Genomic DNA, 18,456 nt, shown 5'->3' with positions numbered 1-18,456 from the left:
TACCACCAAAAGAAAGCTCTAGTTGTGTGAAGAAAATGATAAAATTTTACTTTGGGTACAATGTTTCATGACCGCACAATTGTCAAAGTGTGAGAGCACTGAGACCTGAAAAATGGCCTGGTCAGGAAGGGGGTAAAAGTGCCTGGTATGGAATGGTTAGTGTTACTAAACCCATCACTCTGCATTCATTATATCTGGTCTCCCACAGAACAAGGAAATGCAATTATTTTAGTAAATATAAACTCCTAAATACCTTTTCTCATCAGCAGTTAGTGCAGTGCATAGGTGAAAATGTGTTAACTTTTTTATTGCCCAAGTGAATCCCATGTATATACATATATGGCCAAAGGCACAGTGCGATACATAAAAAGCATCACTGTTAATCCATATAACATGTATTTCACAGACAAAGCTCCCATCATATTAGGATGTTCAGATTCCAAATGACATATTATCTCACAGGAGAAGATGCAAACAGGATAAACATATCGTTTTGCAGTGAATTCTACAAAATCACACACAGAAAAAAAAATCTATCAATATGAATATGCCAAGATGAATTTACATGTGATGAACCTAACATGTTCATTTTTAAATACTGTTCTTTTTCTACCATCTGAATATGATATTTTGATGATTAGTGTGTGCAATGATGTAGACTAGCTTAGATTAATGGGCCTAGGTTTAAAGACAGCTCTCACCTTTACTCTGTGTATCCTTACATATTAGAAGAATTACTATATGGTTAAATGGGAAGCTGTAGTAAGCCCAATATGCCCAAACCAGTTTCACAGAATCATCACGCCTAAAGTCAGACTATCAGTTTGGATATATATATATATATATATATATATATATATATATTAGATAGGTTCTTATAATGATAGAGGGCCATACTATGACTATACTATATACAGAATTAAGGATTCAGCAAAATAACTAAACTGTCTCACTGACCTGAAATTTTGGGAGATCCTATGCGCAGGGGTGGAAATATGTCTGTCAAATGACATAAGGGACAATTATCAATTGTCTGCAGATGTTGTAACCAACCAGTGTTCATCTATAATGGAGAGATCAAACTTAGTCTTTAAAGGATAAGTTCACCTTTTACCAAAAAATAATAAAAATGCAAATTTTTTTGCAGGTATAAAAATGTGCATGTACTATTTTTTGTTTTGAGAGGCTGGAAAGCATCGCACCAGCAACCAGCAGATCGCTGGTGCATGCAGGACTGCTGCAGACCTGTCAGTGTATCTGTCTGCTTGTACCTTGTATGGGCAAAGCAGATGCATGACAGGAAGAATCGATGAACTACCACAGTGCTCAACAGCGCTGTGGTAGTTCATTGATAACTACAAGCCGACAGCTGCAAGAGATGTTGGGATTTGTAGTTTTCCCATTCACAGAATACTGTGAATGAGTGACGCTGCCAGATGGGCGGAGCTCCACAGTCACATTTTTTAAAAATTGTGACAGCTATTGGGGGCAGAAGATTCCCCACTAGCTGTCACAGTAGGGAATTAACAGAAAGCTGGGGCTGGTCTATTTGTAACATGTTACAAACCTAAGCTTTAAAATATATAAAGCAAGCCAATGTGGAAATATTTTCTTGACTACTATGAACAGCATGCTCCCAAAATGTGGCCAATCACTGCACCTGATCCGCTACATCAATGAAATCCATAGTGTAAGTACTAACCATCTTCCCAGAAGCTGGCATTGACCATGCCCTTTCTAATCCTTGTACCTTACTATTGGTTAGTGGGTACTTTAATCTAGGGTTTCAGGGGCGCAAACAAAAAATCAGGGGTGTTGAGCAAGCACTTGGAGCAGTTTACGTCTAGCTGGTAAGATTTAAAAAAAATAAGTCAAGGCTTAGTTACTCTCCTGTGAATTGTGCTCCCCTTTCTAGAAAATCAGACACAACGCGATAAAAAAAACCCAAACATTTCTATAACTTCATGGCAGCAAAAAGACAGATGTAGATACAAAAAAGGAGGCACTGCATTTTGTTCTCCAATTAATAAATGTGATACATTTGCTGGCTAACAAATCTTAACAAAAAAACAGAAGGTGCATCTGTTTTTTTTTTTTTTTGTGTAAACTAGGAAAGAAATAGAACATCTGACTAGTTGCTATCAGAGTTTGAGATTTTCTCACAGCCATAGGAAATTCATATATCTTTGAATACTTCATTTGGTTAGCAGAGCATCCTCTCATTTTGTAGCCTCTGATTTGTCAAGGGTTTGAAACATTCCAAAAATAATAAAAAAAAAAACCATTTTTGTTTCAGACCCCCGACCATTAATTTGTGACCCCCTAACCTCTTACCCAGTGTTTTGCCATACTTCAACAACAGGGAGCCATCTCTTGAAAAATCTCCACCACATCGCCACAACTAGGTTTAACGGTTTTTTAACTTTATTCTAAAGTGGAAATCCCCTTTAGCTCTTCTAGAGATACTTTATTAGGGTCTATTTGTTATTACACCATAGGAAAAAATCTATAACATAACCTAGATTCAAATATAAATTTCTGAACAGACAAGATTAATATAAACAAAAAAAAAAACAGAACAAAACAACATTATGCCTTGTATATCTGTTGAAACTATACAGTCCATAAGTGCATTCTGCTATTGCTATAGTAATGAAGAGGTAACCAATGCAAAACATAAAAGTCACTTAGTTAAATTCACATGTTGATACAGCTGCAGTGTCTGACAACATCAAATAAAAGTGTTCAGATTTGGACTATTGGATTATAATTTTAATGGAATGATTGGCCAGTACTTGGGCTGTTTCTTATCGCAGTGTCTGTCAAAATTAAGCTGTATGGCAGTTTCCATTCCTTGGATTTTAGCTGCATCCTCTCCATAAAGTTTCTTCATCTCTATTCTACGCCTTTCCCCGGGCCTCTCGGAAGGAGGTTGCGTGGATCGTTTTGTGGGGACATGAAAGTCATGACCTGCATCTACATACTGTTCTTGCATTTCCTCCTCCAGTTGCTGTTGCCGCTCTGAAATGACATGACACATTTATTAAAAAAAAAACAAAAGCAGTTAAATGTGCAGATAATGAACATTACAAGAATTCAGATGACCGAAGAACATCCAAAATCGATTTTACAACTGTCACTGACCGATTGCTTGGGGATTTTAGAGAACACAATTATTTTAATGAAGATCCAAAACTATCTGATGTAGAGCAGATGAAGAAAACAAACAATGTGCCAAGGCTGATACCCATTTTAAAATGTATGTAGACCACTTATGACACATACAGTACATAATTAGTTTATACTTTACATCATTTTGCAAGGAAGTTGCACTTTACAAAAAGAGATTTTCCCCACAGCTTAATGAATGCAGTGAAATTTCAATTTGCAAAGAATACCCAAACATAAAAGACAATTTTTGTTTGTACATGATTGGAAGACGGAAGTCAGCAGAGCTTTCCTTGCAAAGTGCAACTTCCTTTGTAAAGTAAACAGTCTATTTGGGGTAAAGCAATCATATTTATTTAGCCTAGGTTTTTGATTTATTCTGGAAAATTATCTGTGTGTGATAGATGTAGTTTTGTAGATTTTTCATTATGTTCCTTAGCGTCGTCCCACTGGTATGGAGATTAGATTAGAAGGTCCACTAGGAGGTCATAAAGTGCTGTACCATCATTTTAAACCTGATTAACCAGCAGCAGTGAGGCCTTCAAAAACCACAACAGGCATATTTTAATTAATTTCTTTAGTAATAACTGTAGTCACTAAAAAGCGGTATGATAAAATAAGTTGTGGACAAGATTTTTTTTTTTTAAATCAGCTTGTAAGACGGATGGCTGATCTAGTCCCAGAGCCACCACATGCACTGTACTCTAATGTAGAAAAGCTGTCCACTCAGAATTCAAAATTTATGGGTGTAAAGCCCCTGCTTTTTACGAGTCCTGTCTTGAGTCACAATTTCCCTGGTTAATGGCAGCAGATGCACGGCTTAAGCATACAAAAGGGTGATGAGGGGGAAGTGGGAGGTGGGATATGGGAATGTGCAAAATCTTTTGCATTGCGAGTGCCAGGTTGGAAAAAAAAAAAAAAAAAAAAAAAAAAAGAGAGCGTCAAGTGGAAAAAATGAAGCTGCTCTGCCAAGCTATGAGCCAAAGCCTGACAACCAAATTTTTTCTGTGCTTCATAAGTACTGCAGATATGGTATGTGTGTATATATCTGTATTTTACAGAAAGCAGTATTTAAAAAAAAAAAAAAAGTCAAGTGTGCAAAAACATTTGTTACATGACAGCACTGGTTGCAAAACTCATGTTTAAAGCAAACGTGTGCTTTGCCCATGCCGGAGCAGGAAGTTGGGAACAGCACCACTGTCGCTAGTTCCAAAATAAATGTGTTCTCATCCGTGAAATACACTAACAAAGGGCAAAGATGTCAGTAATAGTAAAGAGCTGAACCTGTGAAGCCCAAAAGCAGTGCCTCTCAGCAACTTTTATAGCCCCTTCAACTGCCTTTAGATATTTCAACACATATATAAAAAAAGTGTACAACATTATTTAAATAAAAGTCTATTTAAATAAAAGCCTTTTGAAAATCATAAGTTCACCTGTGACATTTTCTTTTAAAAGATGATACTGTATATAAAAAGGAGCCCCCCATTAAAATAGACTTTTTTGACAAGTACATCACTATATCATATAGTTCTTGAAGACGCTTGAATAAAATCAATCCTGTATGAAAGAAAAGCTTCAGGAAGACAAACAGTTAGCAAAAGGCCATGTAAGAGCAAATAAGACAAAGCTGAAACAATAAATAGCAGTGAGTAGGTGGCAATCACATTATGAAACATCTAAGTATGCCTGCTGTATATGAAACAGAACACCATCCTTCTCCTTAGGAAGAAAAATAAAACTGATAGAAATGTGGTCACAGTATACACAACTCCAGCACAGAGGCTATGGGAATGGACTTCTGTGTCCTCTCTTACACACAGGTTTAAGAAAACAAGAAAATATTGTCCAAAAGGCAACCACTAATAATCATCATCAATTTACATTTCACAAACACAGCAGTATGGCACACAAACAGAAGTCCAGGCATTTAAACAATTCAGGGAGTCAAATAATGATTAGTGATATCGAGAAATGTACAGAATGACCTAATATGACCTTCAACAAGCACTTCTAAACTAAGAGCTCATTCACACCTGTGATTAAGGCCAGACACAGATTGCATCCAGGGCCATTCACCTGTCCCTAACTGGAGGTAACAGCTCCCAGTGTGGATACATGCGAATAGCCATGGCACCTGTCAGCCGGTCATGGCTTTGTACAGGCTCCGGACCACAACTGTCCGCACCCATCTGTGATTCCATTTGCAGGAATCCACTGTATGTCCCTAATCACAGGTTTGAATGAGCTCTAAGGCTGTATGTATGGGCAGGCTGAATGTACCCAAGTTGATCAACTGACCAACCCAAGTACAACCAGCCTGCCAGATTTTGCATTCATTTATCACAAGTGGCTGTTCTAGCCGCTAGCAATAAGCGCTGTGTTCTGCCAGCGGGGGCGGCTTCCCCCACCAGGAGAACACAATGGCTCAGCTTGCATTCTTGCAACCCGTCTATGGCCTGCATAAGGTTGCCGTTTCTTTCCTGTAATTTGTTATACCTTGTAATTTTTTTCTTACAGAATACATTTGTGTACAATACTGTACAGTGAACATATAAGACGGAAGGGTTACAGAACAAATTAAGTGATCATTCTGAACAACAGGGAGTTCTGTCTGATGCCGCTGAAACCACTTTAGAACGGTTTGTTGTGTTCTTAAAGCAAATGTAAAGCCTAACAGAATAACATTAAATAATTTAATTCTAAATACAATTAATTGTCCAGCAAAATTACAAATAAAAAAATGGCACACCTGCGGCAATACTCACCTTCAATAAAAGATGTCCCTCGCATTAAAATCACTTCTGCCACTAGACAGAGCCAGTATCCCGGGAATTGAACCTGTCCACTTTCCATGAGCCCATTGCTGTCATGGACTTGTCGCTTGGAGGAATTTCATCACACTGACCTCAGAGTACTTATGTAATAAGTGGTGCCTACACATCATTGTGTGAGTGATGTTCAGTGCAATAATGAGACGAATGGTGTGTGATGTCACTGGACTAGCCAGAAAACCCTTGTAAGGAAAAAAGAAAAAAAAAAAAAAAGGGATGTAAAGTTTGAAATAATTTTATTGATGTGGTGGGGTTAATGTTAAAGCAGGTTATAGTCATAGCATGAATAATCATTTTAGAAAACTAGCAGTGTAATAGCAACATAAACAATAGGTATTTTGACAATTTAGTATACTTTCAATTTCTAAGGGCTATAAATATCCCATGGTGCCTGGCTGCCTGCAAGCAGCAATTCCTGTACTGACTCCACCTCCTGAAACTCTCAGCACCTCTGTATTTCAGAAGGCAGGTTCTGTGAAATGTGTGACACAGCATTGCCTGCTCACAGGGCATAGTAAATATGGTACATGCCACAGAATTCAAGAAAGTATGGGCCCTTTCACACAGAGCAAAGCAGTATGTTTACAGTGGAAAGCACTAACACAGCCTACAGTAAAACAGCAAACAGTTAACCCTTTGATCTCCCCACATGTTAACCTCTTCCTGCCCAGTGCCATTAGCACTGATCACTATATTGGTGTCACTGGGGATGTCAATGACACCAAGTCAGTTCCCCCCAGTGTCAGAATGCCTGCCACAGTCCCGCTATAAGTCACTGATCGCCGCCATTACTAGTAAAAATAATGAAACAAATCCCAGTATCTATACCGCCATTTGTAAACGCTATAACTTTCACGTAAACCAATTAACTTACACATATTGGGATTTTTTTTTTTTTTAGCAAAGACATGTAGCCGAATACATTTTGGCCTAAATTTGATTTTTTTTAAATTTTTTACTGGACATGTTTAATAGCAAAAAGTCAAAAATATAGTTTTTTTTCTCACAATTGTCAGTCTTTTCTTTTTTTTAATAGCGCAAAAAAAAAAACAAAAAAAAAAAAAAAAAAAACACACAGGCGATCAAATACCACCAAAAGAAATCTCTATTAGTGGGAAAAAAAGGACATAAATTTCATTTGGGTGCAGCGTTGCATGACCGCGCAATCGTCAGTTAAAGTAACAGCTCCGTAACACAAAAAAATGGCCTGGTCAGGAAGGGGTGTAAATCCTCTTGAGGGCAAGTGGTTAATGATATTATAATGATGCATCTATGAGATTTTATTGATTGGAATTAGATTTGTTTTAACAAGGCTGAGAAGAAAGAAGAAAAGCGATACATAGATATGCTCATGTATGGAAGCCATGAACTAAGCAGTAATAGTAGTTAAGTGAACAATTCAATCAACATGAATCAAGATTTGTCCTGGTCTAGGAAAATATGATAGGTATCTTTCCAAATATTTAAAGAGGAACTCCACTAAGGCAGGTGTAAAACGGACCTGTGTGTTTACTTTCACCTATCTCTGGGTTTGATCCAGTCCGCTTAAAAAACCAAACAGGGATCTCTCCTATTCATTTTAGACAGTTCGGATTGGAGGGCAGTCAAGAGTAAAATGGACAGTGGGGTCCGTTTACTCATGGCCACCCATAGAGCAACTCTGTATCCACTCTGCATAAACTGTCCACTCTGTATAAACTGAGCAGACAAGGATGTGTCATCCACCTGCTCTACTCTGATCAGCAGATATTCTGTGAGCTGATCAGCAGGGGATCCGTGAGCTGATCAGCAGGGGATCCGTGAGCTGATCAGCAGGGGATCCGTGAGCTGATCAGCAGGGGATCCGTGAGCTGATCAGCAGGGGATCCGTGAGCTGATCAGCAGGGGATCCGTGGGCTGATCAGCAGAGGATCCGTGGGCTGATCAGCAGGGGATCCGTGGGCTGATCAGCAGGGGATCCGTGGGCTGATCAGCAGGGGATCCGTGGGCTGATCAGCAGGGGATCCGTGGGCTGATCAGCAGGGGATCCGTGGGCTGATCAGCAGGGGATCCGTGGGCTGATCAGCAGGGGATCCGTGGGCTGATCAGCAGGGGATCCGTGGGCTGATCAGCAGGGGATCCGTGGGCTGATCAGCAGGGGATCCGTGGGCTGATCAGCAGGGGATCCGTGGGCTGATCAGCAGGGGATCCGTGGGCTGATCAGCAGGGGATCCGTGGGCTGATCAGCAGGGGATCCGTGGGCTGATCAGCAGGGGATCCGTGGGCTGATCAGCAGGGGATCCGTGGGCTGATCAGCAGGGGATCCGTGGGCTGATCAGCAGGGGATCCGTGAGCTGATTGGAACAAAATCCGCCCTGTATGAAAAGGGCCTAAAAGGATTTGTATTTAAATAGCATCATAAAACCATATGCAAAGAGATGGGATCCTTTGCTTGTATGTGACTATACAGTACATCAAGTCCGGTTTGGTTTGATCCAGGAAAAAAGGAAATCTCAGCTCCCTGATGTTAAAATGGGAGTTAAAACTAAAGACTATGCCAATTTACGCCTTAATATATGCCACTAGTGATTATACATACAGTAATATCATCACAAAGTTATTACACCTGTAATAAGGGAGTTTGTTCTCTCTGTGCCTGCGTGGGTTTCCTCCTACACTCTAAAGACATGCTGGTAGGCCAATTGGCTCCTGTCCAAATTGGCCCTAGTATGTATAGGAGTTTGAAACCTTAGATTGTACATTCCTTGAGGGCAGGGACATATGTGAATGTACAGTATATATGTAAAAGTGATGCGTAAATTGTCAGTGCCACAAATACCTGTAATAAATGTGCTCAGTTATGTTTTATATTTAACCATCTGAACAACTGGCCTTACAGGGAATGTTTGAGCATTTGACAGCAGACGGGGGACCTCCTCCCTGCACCTGCTGTCACAAATTTGAAAACAGCACGGCCCTGCGGGGTTCTGCCCACACAGTCGTGTCATTCATTCACAGAGTTGTGTGAATGAATGCCTACAAGTACCGTCAGGCATCGCGGCTGATGGCTTGTAGTTCTCAAAGAATTGCGAGGGTGCTGGTGAGCGCTTTTGTGGTCCACTGAGCTTCCTGGACTTCAGTAACTGCCTGCCCATATCAGAGGTATGGGAAGACAGACAATGTACTGACATTCTGCAAGAGCCTGACATTGCTCCCTCGATCTGCTGATCCCGGGTCCTATGCTGTACAGTGAGGGCTCCCAAGGTGCCCAAGAGAGAAAAAAACCCCAAAAAAACAAAAAACAAAAACAAATGCACCTTTTTTACCTGCAAAAAGACATGAATTTAATTTTTTTTTATTTTTTATGAAAGTGAAGCTATCCTTTAGGCTCCCTTTTAAAGGATATGTTCACCTTTTTAAGAAAAAATAAATACATTTTTTTTTCTTGAAAAGGTGAACATATCCTGGAAACATTCTGTAAACTGTTATTGTACATCCTTAGATATGCCCTTTTCTGACAGTGCGATTAGCTCACAGGTTTTATAAAATGTCTGCACTAAAATCGAAGTAAACTTTTAGGCATCTACTGCAATAGGAAAGCTATTTTTTGTAAGCTACCTCACAGAAAATCACTACTTCTAAAGGAACGCATGTACTCAGAATATTGAGCATTCACTGGTTGGTTATAACGATTACAGCCCCCCCAGGAGTCTGGGAAGAACATGGTGAAAAGGTTATTCATTCAGAACTGGAAAATAGTAAGAAGCTGAAACCCTTGTGCAATGTGAACAGATCACTGAAACAGAATGTAATTTTCTAATCAAAAGTGGAGTTACACTTTAATTCGCATTTTAAAAAATATGTTCTACTTTAAGTATAAAAAAAAAAATGGAAGAAATGAAGGGTATACATTTAGAAAGCTGTGAATCTATTTTGGACTGTGTTCTTCTCCCTTTTGTTCCTTTGGAGCTTCCAGCTCTCTCCTACTTAAAGAGGCCCTATTGAGTCCTGTCAATGGAGCCTTTCTAAGCACTCTGTTCTGTTGTTATGGAAACTTTGAAGTGTGGGATTGCAATGTTTTTACCGAAGCTGAGCATGATCATGTCTTAGGCAAAGTAACTGGCATGCCATAAAGCACAAGCTCTATCAAGAACAAACTATGCTGCTTTCTGTCTGCATTATGTAAACAGGGCATACTTTAGGAAATCTCTTTTTGGGTGCTGCAAGGTATTTTACATGATTGTGTCAATCTATACTGCAACTTGAATCTGAAATAAATGACAGAAGAATAACTGAGCTAATATTGAAGAATATGTTATATTCAGATGAACCAGATGGAAATATATATATGTGTGAAAATGGAACGGGAACATAACTATAGGGAAAAAAAAAACCTAAATCAGGATGTGTTGACATATATCACTCCTTATGACTCCTACATGCAGTTATATCTGCTATTTCCCTATATATTTATTTACTGTACAGGCAGAATTCGACCTGGACAGCTGCTCACAAAACAGATCCTGATATAAATTGATATATTTAACATTGCTTTGTGCAGCAACACAGTAAAAAGCTGCAATATATACAAAAATTAGAGTTGCGCTCTCATTTACACGTCTTGTTTAATAAATTTTAATTCATTGTTGACAGATTATTATTTGATATTATTTAAGAGCCAACCAATGCAAGTGGACCATCAGCTACTATGATTTTATTTAAGAAAAATTAATAATAGCGCCTATGGTCAAAATTGTATAACTTACTAATAGTGTACCAGCTGCAAAAAAACCACCATATATAAAGTGTACCAATTAATAAATAATTTGCGCTAGTAAATATATATAAATATATGTAAAGAAATCATCAAATCATAAGTCCAGAAAAATATATATATACCAATACCACAGAAAAATATAAAAAACTTTTTAGGTGCAAAAAAACTTTTGTGCAAAAGGAGTGTCTCAATATAAAAAAAGTGTCTCAATATAAAAAAAAAAATTTCACCAAAAAACCTTGATAATATAATGGCAGATCATCCATAAAAATATCTTCAGAAACGGAAGCTCTCCAACACACCGATCCTCATCGATCGAAATAACAGGACGAAAAACTTTGTAGTTAATCGAAAATCCACTTCTCCAATAGAAAAAGGACCACCTTCAAACGTATCCATGGGGGGAAATGCCAAGCACTCGAGAGAAACAGAAAGACTTCATGGTGCAATATTATAAAAACCAATTCCTTTATTAGATACTCATTGCACTTACTCAAGAGGTGTCCCAGCCGACACCAGCATCAACAGCAATCACATAAACGAGCCTGACTACTCAGCACATGTGCAATAGCTGGCAGTCAAAAACGTAATGACATCACATCAATCAAGCTCCGCCCTACGCGTTTCGTCATCGATGGACGTCGATGACGAAACGCGTAGGGCGGAGCTTGATTGATGTGATGTCATTACGTTTTTGACTGCCAGCTATTGCACATGTGCTGAGTAGTCAGGCTCGTTTATGTGATTGCTGTTGATGCTGGTGTCGGCTGGGACACCTCTTGAGTAAGTGCAATGAGTATCTAATAAAGGAATTGGTTTTTATAATATTGCACCATGAAGTCTTTCTGTTTCTCTCGAGTGCTTGGCATTTCCCCCCATGGATACATTTGAAGGTGGTCCTTTTTCTATTGGAGAAGTGGATTTTCGATTAACTACAAAGTTTTTCGTCCTGTTATTTCGATCGATGAGGATCGGTGTGTTGGAGAGCTTCCGTTTCTGAAGATATTTTTATGGATGATCTGCCATTATATTATCAAGGTTTTTTGGTGAAATTTTTTTTTATATTGAGACACTTTTTTTATATTGAGACACTCCTTTTGCACAAAAGTTTTTTTGCACCTAAAAAGTTTTTTATATTTTTCTGTGGTATTGGTATATATATATTTTTCTGGACTTATGATTTGATGATTTCTTTACATATATTTATATATATTTACTAGCGCAAATTATTTATGATTTTATTTAGCTGGTTTTCTTTTTTTTTTTCTTTTTTTTTTTGGATACAGTAGGGAAGGCTTAAGCTTGCCATACATTATACAATTTTCTTATCCAATTTCCTTTAGAGTTACCTGCAATAATGTAGTGCAAGGGCCTGTCTGATTTCATACAAATTGGAAGTGTTTAGGCTTGACCCCATATTACAGTATATAGTTTTGGTCAATCTAGAGGAAAATTGTATAATATATGGCCAGCCTTAGGGTCTCTCGGGTTGTATTACTGTCCCCCCCCACCTTCTCCGAGGAGAGTTTCATTCTCTAGATTTGTTCTGGTGACCACTGTCATGCTGTGATGAGAATCCAAAATTTTATGGTTGTCACCAGAAAAGGAGCAGTCTTCCAATCCAAATCTTTCAATAGGGACACTCAATTCAGCAACAACTTTCCAAGAAGGGGTTTCCTTTCACTTGAGAGATTTCTTCTCGCTTCCTGTTGTGTCTTTGGTACAAAAACTAAAAGGAAATTATCTAATGGGACACAAAACAGCAGTATTCCCTACTACTACTAACAAAAAAAAAAAAATTGACTATACTTATGCTTTCAGATACCTGTCTGGTGCTTGTGCAATGGCCCAGGCCCATATCACTGAAGCCACAGGCATACTGGTCTATAAGCCAGGTGTGCATTTTTTTTTTTTGTGGGGGGGACCACACATTTATTTATTTTTTTTATAAACCGTGGATCAGATTTCAGGAGTGGCTCAGGTGAACAGCCAAAAGAGCATATCTGATAATCTCCAAATGTGAGCACAATGAATATGGAAAATCTATTCCCATTGTTTTTTTTACTATATATGAACATTTAATAACAGATATACTGTATAAAAATAGTTTTACTCACTTAGTTCCTCCCGGTGTTTCTCTGTTTGTGCAAAATATTGGCGCAGCTCTTCTGTGATCTCCATGTTACTCATATCACATTCTATTCCACCCTCTTCAGAATCCGATGCAGCAACTTCCTGCTCCATATCAGACTCCTTGTCCTTTGAAGAAGATACCTTTAAACATGGACGTGGTCGGTGTGATTGTTTTTGAGAACCTGTGTAGATGCTTGGGCGAGAGGATTCCCCTTCCCAATCAGCATAGCGACCAGCTTGAAAGGTTTCAGCCAGGTACCAGGGAGGATAATAGAGAGATGCCACAGCCATTCTGTATGCTCTCTTATGCCTGTACAGCCACTGCATTGCCTGACTGTAATGCTTCCAATACCTAGAATACACTCGGCCTGCATACCATGGCTCTGTTTCTTGATGGTATATGCTTGCCTGGGGAGACACAAATAAAAAGCAGGAGAAATTTACACATACTTATACACTGCAATGTACATATAAAATTGTTTTGTATTTCAAGAAAGTTATCATCAAGTGGCTTCTCCTTCAACCTTTGGCCTTGGATAAAGGTGCCACCATCATAGATTGTCTTGGATACACCAAATCTGTATAAAATGAATCCTTATAAAGAGAAGAACACAGACAAAGTGGTTCTAAACCCACAACAGTAAAATCAGTCTGTAGATGCAGTAAAGTAGGCTTGTTATACTCACTGTGGAACCTAAGGGGTTAATCCTCCGCATTGTGTAAAAAGGCTGTGTGATCCTGTTTCTTCTGATCCTCCCCTTCTTCCACAGTCCCTAAGCCATCTGCTGAAAGTACAGAACCCTAGGAGGCACTCTGCACATGCTCAGTTTGATGTATATTGCCAGAGGTTTGTTGGGGGGGTGTTTTTGGGGGGGGGGGGGGGGATTAGCAAAGGGCCAATCGGCACTGATCGTCAGGGATCACAAACAGATCGTCAGGGATCATGCAGCCTCATGGGACAATCAGAAGAGAACCAGTGCTTGGCTAGACAATGATAGAAGTCACACGACTGCTATATGCTACTGATGAGAAAAGGTATTTAGCAGTTTATATTTACGAAAATAAATAAAATAAAAAATAAAATAAATTGCATTTCCATGTTCTGTGCACTGTGGGAGCCCAGATATAGTGAATGCAAGGTCCTGGGTTTAGTAGCACTTTAATTGTGTCTTCCAACATAAGTCACACAGTATTTTATGAACTTGGGCCCAATCTAACATGAGTATCAGCCGTGACCACAAAACAAACTAAGGAACTGTTTAAAGTAAATATTCCAACTATTAGGCTTCATGTACACTAGCAATAAGGATATGAACGTTTAGAATGCCGTCCGTGGGAAGACGCAAAAGGCAGCAAAACTGCATTGCCACATCTTGCGTTTTCCCACGGCCAACTGTAGGCTAGTGCACATGAAGCCTTAGGTAAAAAAAAAAAAAAAAAAAAAACCTCACAAACAACAAACATATGCAGCTACACAACTGCATTAGATTTTAGTTACTATAGGATTGAATGCTTAGCGATTATGCATGTTAACCTTTGCAGTTCTTTCAAATGGGACTGTAATGAGCACTTTGAGGAGAGCCTGAACAATATAGTTATCCACATAATCAATGCCCCAACATTGGCCATTAGATTGACTAATGAAGGGTGCCTTGAGCCCCAATTATTTAGAAGAGAAACGTTTCTCACGGATTTCCAATGAATTTATTGTTTGAGGCATTATTATTACAATAGTTCAGATTAACATTTTGAGCACAAGCCCACTTTAAAGCTAAACTCCAGGAAAAAGAAAAATAGTGATGACACACCTGTCCACCCCCCTTTCCCTCCTCAGGGCAAGGGCTAAAATGTTCATTTTCACCTATGGTACCAATTAATAAAAAAAAGCAAAAAGGCTTTTTACCTAATCCCTTGCTTCTACAGGCTCTCTCATGCTATGCTACTGGCCCCTGCAGCCTCTTCTCTAACGCACTCCAGAAGGCATTATCAAGTACAATGCAGAGCCAATGGTCCTGCATTGTGTGTGAGGACACCAAGGTACCCACCACAACCTGAACGTCAGGGAGAAGAGGGGAATGGAGATAAGTTAAGCAAAAATTCCTGTTACAGGTATGCTAGGCATAAACAAAATATGTAACCCTTGCAAAGCAGGGCAGCCCCAGGGTAAGGGAGGATTTATAGTTTCTTTTAAAAAACTTAACCCAGAACTGTGATTTCAAAATTTGAATAGGCATTGGTGGACTGAAGCACCCATTAGGTTTTATCTTTAATGACAATTCCTTGCAGCGGGAAGGCCATAACAAAAACTGTCACTCTTGAAGCCAAGCTTCCCAATTATTGTCCGGAGCATAAGCCATGTAGGGAAAGCGCATTGCTGGAGTGTCGGAAGCAAAAATATCATTTGTATTGGTTACAACCAAAGTTGAGCTTTCAGTTCCAGGCAAAGCTGTCCTTTAAGCACTACTTGTCTTTATCCATTGAATACTACAATTTAAGTAAAATTATTTTAAAAAGCATGTTTTATTTTATTAATAAGCAAGATGGATTTTCCTTTCCATGATCAAATGTCATCTTACTTTATTCTGTGAGACAATCAGGGAAGGAAGAAGCCCACGCACATCATTTTCACATATAGCAAAATATAATTTTAACTTCCCATACATCCAAGCAAATTCAAGAGCCAAAGCAAACATCCTGAAGATCACTTGAGACCACTATGGAAACCTAAAAAACACATCTGCTTGTGCAGCTGTCCAGCAATGTAAAACATGCTTAAATGAAATATCTATTTTCACACAATTAAACCATTTGCTAGAATTCTGGAAGTCTTCCAAAACTGGGATACAATACTGTATGTTATGTATTCAATGTATATAAAGTCTAGGATTAAAATATTGCTATGAGCCGTAAATGTTTTAAAGGAACAGGCTCACTTAACTATAAAAGTAGTGGCTGTTCACACAGGGGTATGGGAAAACATAAGCCCTCCATGGGAAAATGCAGTATATTTCCTGTAGCACATGGTCCAGAAAAACAAATGAGCAGTAAAGTTTCACCTCCTGTCTTTAGTATAGGTATCATCAAACTATTGATATAGCATCTTTTAAAAACCGCAATATCAACCAGAATATTTAAAACAAGGGGAAGCAAGGCTTTATTGCTTCTGATATCATTGAACCAATGAGTCTATGTTACAGTTTACTAAGCAATGATTGCATAAAAAAGGTGCTATTTGGCACAAAATAGAAGGGTCCTTTCACATGAGTGTCATTATTCCAGTCATGAAAACTGAAAAAAAAAATGCAAAAAAAGTAAAAAGAAATCCGTTTTCATGCTTTATTTAAATCAGTTTATACATTCATCTTCAGCTCAGATCCGTTTTTCATGTCTTTTTTTTTCTTTTTTAAATTGAAATGAAGAAAAAAATGTTTTTTGCCTAAGAATGGCCGTAAATGGAACAGATGTAAAACAGATGACACCCATTCACATCAGTTTATGTCCGCAAACCTTTTCCGTATTTTTCTATGGACAAACGGATGTTCATTTGCACCCGCCTGTTCAAAGACATACATTGTGGTTCAGTCCGGCTCCATGTGAGAAACGTACAGACAGACATAGATTGAATGCTTGTGTGAAAGGGTCGTAAGCATAAATATTTTTTAGACCCCCTCATCTAAATAAAGCCTAGTTACTGCAAAAACAAAATAATTCTTCTTTATTTTATCAGTGTGGTTGCTGTTTCAAGTACGGGGAGCTAAACTTTCAAGCATCCAGTTATAGGGAAGACTGTTTTTGTAGTGATATTTTTATTCGCTGAGGTCAATAATAACATTTACAAGTTTTAAAAATAGTTTTTCATTTTTTTTTTTTTTTTTTAGTTAAAGCCCAACTTATCTGTAAGATTTCCTCTGACATGGTCTCTGCCAGCTCCTACGCATACTGCGCATGCAAGCCATAGCCCAATTCATTCCTATGGGCAGCTGTATGCAGTCCCTAAGATCATCCATAGGATTCAATGAGGCTGTTGTGTGCAGTAAGAGGATGAGCCAATTAAGACCATGTTGGAGTAAAAATCACTAGATTGGGGATGAAGGTAAGAATAATTCCAAAAGGGTTGCAGTCAGGTGGGTGGGGGGGCCTTTAATAAAGAACAACTTCACTTACAGTTGTCTTATGTAATTTCAAGTAAACTAGTGGTTGTAGAATTAGGATCGTGCTCTTAAAAACTTTAGTGTTGGTCAACTTACAGAATATAGGTATCTCAAACCCAGCCCCGGACATTCCCAGGGGGCCTCACATAATATTTAGTATTTATAATGCTACTGGAGATTCTCAGAGACTTCTGACAATGGTCAGAGCCTGACAAGGGTGTTTTTGGAGACTGGAAATATACTGCAAGAGACTGGGGCATGTTACACAAGACTGCTTGAGATCACTGCCATTACAGTTCCTTTACAAATGAATGCTCTCACTATTAGCTTCTGGGGCTGGAGAGTGGAACAATATGTACCAGAGAATTGTATGTAGCTCTCAGGCCACAGGTTGGGCAATATGGCTTTAAACAGATTAAAGCAGAGCTCCACCCAAAAGGGGAAGTTCTGCTTTAAGGACTGCTCCCCCACTCTCCATTAAGGTTTGGCACCTTTGGGGGGTGAGGGGAGCGGGTACTCAAATTTGACAGGTGCCCGTTCCCACTTCCAGTGCGATTGCCTAGGCGATCAGAAGCTGAAGGTGTCCTTCCTCCCTCCCTCCCTCCCTGTAGTCTTTTGGGACACGTGACAGATCCCAGAAGACTGCAAGACCATTCATAAAGCAGTTGGTGTACCAATAAATAAATAATTTGCGCTAGTAAATGTGTATAAAAAGAAATCATCAAATCATAAGTCCAGAAAAAAATATATATATGCCAATACCACAAAAAAAATATAAAAACTTTTAAGTGCAAAAAACTTTTGTGCAAAAAAAGTGTCTAAATATGAGAAATTTCACCAAAAAACCTTGATAATATAATGGCAGATCATCCATAAATATATCTTCAGAAACGGAAACTCTGCAACACACCGATCCTCATCGATCGAAATAACAGGATGAAAAACTTTGTAGTTAATCGAAAATCCACTTCTCCAATAGAAAAAGGACCACCTTCAAACGTATCCATGGGGGGAAATGCCAAGCACTCGAGAGAAACAGACTTCATGGTGCAATATTATAAAAACCAATTCCTTTATTAGGTACTCATTGCACTTACTCAAGAGGTGTCCCAGCCGACACCAGCATCAACAGCATAACAGCAATCACATAAACGAGCCTGGCTACTCAGCACATGCGCAGTAGCTGGCAGCCAAAAACGTAATGACGTCACATCAATCAAGCTCCGCCCTACGCGTTTCGTCATCGACGTCCTCACGGACGCTCCGTGAGGACGTCGATGACGAAACGCGTAGGGCGGAGCTTGATTGATGTGACGTCATTACGTTTTTGGCTGCCAGCTACTGCGCATGTGCTGAGTAGCCAGGCTCGTTTATGTGATTGCTGTTATGCGGTTGATGCTGGTGTCGGCTGGGACAC

General features: G+C 39.0%; 1 protein-coding gene across 3 annotated transcripts in view; it reads right to left on the bottom strand.

Annotated features, from left to right (window-relative positions):
* Positions 1-291: 291 nt before the first annotated feature.
* The window catches only part of GEMIN8 (gem nuclear organelle associated protein 8), a 55,283-nt gene continuing 37,118 nt past the window's right edge, over positions 292-18,456 (bottom strand). For all 3 annotated transcript variants that reach the window (XM_089652981.1, XM_089652980.1, XM_089652979.1), the window contains exons 3-4: positions 12,873-13,296; positions 292-3,021 (exon numbers count right to left, since the gene is read on the bottom strand). In XM_089652981.1, the coding sequence (XP_089509107.1) occupies positions 2,765-3,021; positions 12,873-13,296 (681 nt within the window). In that variant the 3' untranslated portion in view covers positions 292-2,764. The remainder of the gene's footprint in view (positions 3,022-12,872; positions 13,297-18,456) is intronic.

Source organism: Staurois parvus, unplaced genomic scaffold (genome assembly GCF_062004578.1).
Source record: "Staurois parvus isolate SC_StPar_1 unplaced genomic scaffold, SC_StPar_1.0 ptg000696l, whole genome shotgun sequence".
Classification (NCBI taxonomy): Eukaryota; Metazoa; Chordata; class Amphibia; order Anura; family Ranidae; genus Staurois; species Staurois parvus.
This window is presented reverse-complemented; position numbering and strand designations above follow the sequence as displayed.